At 37.8% G+C, this 1,499-nt stretch overlaps 1 protein-coding gene across 1 annotated transcript in view; it reads left to right on the plus strand.

The window, feature by feature from the left end:
* The first annotated feature begins 903 nt into the window (after positions 1 to 903).
* The window catches only part of LOC110885465 (photosystem II CP47 reaction center protein), a 2,044-nt gene continuing 1,448 nt past the window's right edge, over positions 904 to 1,499 (plus strand). Inside the window, exon 1 of the mRNA XM_022133165.2 lies at positions 904 to 1,499. This exon is cut by the window's right edge and continues 1,448 nt beyond it. Within this exon, the coding sequence (XP_021988857.1) occupies positions 1,114 to 1,499 (386 nt within the window). The 5' untranslated portion in view covers positions 904 to 1,113.

Here is a 1,499-nt window from a genome sequence, read left to right on the forward strand (position 1 = left end):
AATTTTTGGATATGTTGTGCGAAACTATCTGATCTACAAGCCTACAAATTTTCAGGTCAAAATTCCAAGCCGTTTGAAAGAAATCTGAGTTTTTGTGATCGTTTTTGCTGAACTGTTCGTCACCAACTGATCGGCTAGCATTCCTGTTCGATCGAACAGCAAAAGTCTAACCGATCGGCTGGCCTGTTCGATCGAACAGCCTAGCCGTTCCATTGCAACATACATTTCATTAAGTGATTTGACTTTTGTTGACTGCTGTCTAATCGAACACAATGTTCGATCGAACAGCATGTGCCATTCATTTAATGAGTTGACCTGTTGACCTAGCCGATTGAACAGCAAATAGTTTTATAACACATCATCTTTTTAAGTCACTTAAGTCAACACATTCAGCACTTAGTCAACATTAATCAGCTTTAATCAGTCATCGGTTCAATCAGAATTTAGATTTCAATTGTTTGTCGGCCATAAAATTCTTTGCATGTGTATGTCAGATCCACTAAAATAGAAGGTCCAATTAGATTGTTTTGAATTTATAAAGTGTCAGGTGATGTAACAGTTTGTATGAACGAGATTCAATGATAAATATGTGTACATAAATGTGTCGGCCACTTATGATGTTGGTCAAATAAAATCAATTCTTAATAAAAGAGGCCCAATCAAATTCTTACATTTGCCATCATTAATAACCTGATCTGAAAGTTCACGTGATGACATAATAACGGACCAATCATGTACACTGTGCACCGACCCACTATATTTGCGGTTCAATGATAGTATGATATGGATTAATTTTCTCGGCAATTAGATTGGTATCAATTAATTCTGAAATTGTTTTAGTTTTGTCAGTTGCGTGTGATGATTTAATAGGCTAAACGATCGGTCAACATTTGTCTTTTAGAATTTAGTACTTATCGAGTATAGAATAAATCTGCTTCTCTTTGTTCCTACGAACAAAATTGTTCCATTATTACCAACAGAATAGAACAAATATGAACCCTTACGTTGAAATAATCCACTAAATAGGGGGGTCCATAACATAGTCATAGTATAGTCTTTTACAATGCAATAAAGTTACGTAGTGTCTTTTTTCTTTCATAAAGGGGTATTTCCATGGGTTTGCCTTGGTATCGTGTTCATACCGTTGTATTGAATGATCCCGGACGGTTGCTTTCTGTTCATATAATGCATACAGCTTTGGTTGCTGGTTGGGCCGGTTCGATGGCCCTGTATGAATTAGCAGTTTTTGATCCTTCTGACCCTGTTCTTGATCCAATGTGGAGACAGGGTATGTTCGTTATACCCTTCATGACTCGTTTAGGAATAACAAATTCCTGGGGCGGTTGGAGTATCACGGGGGGGACTATAACGAATCCGGGTATTTGGAGTTACGAAGGTGTGGCTGGAGCGCATATTGTGTTTTCTGGGTTGTGCTTTTTGGCAGCTATCTGGCATTGGGTATATTGGGATCTAGAAATATTTTGTGATGAACGTACAGG

Source organism: Helianthus annuus, chromosome 10, assembly GCF_002127325.2.
Source record: "Helianthus annuus cultivar XRQ/B chromosome 10, HanXRQr2.0-SUNRISE, whole genome shotgun sequence".
In the NCBI taxonomy this organism is placed as follows: Eukaryota; Viridiplantae; Streptophyta; class Magnoliopsida; order Asterales; family Asteraceae; genus Helianthus; species Helianthus annuus.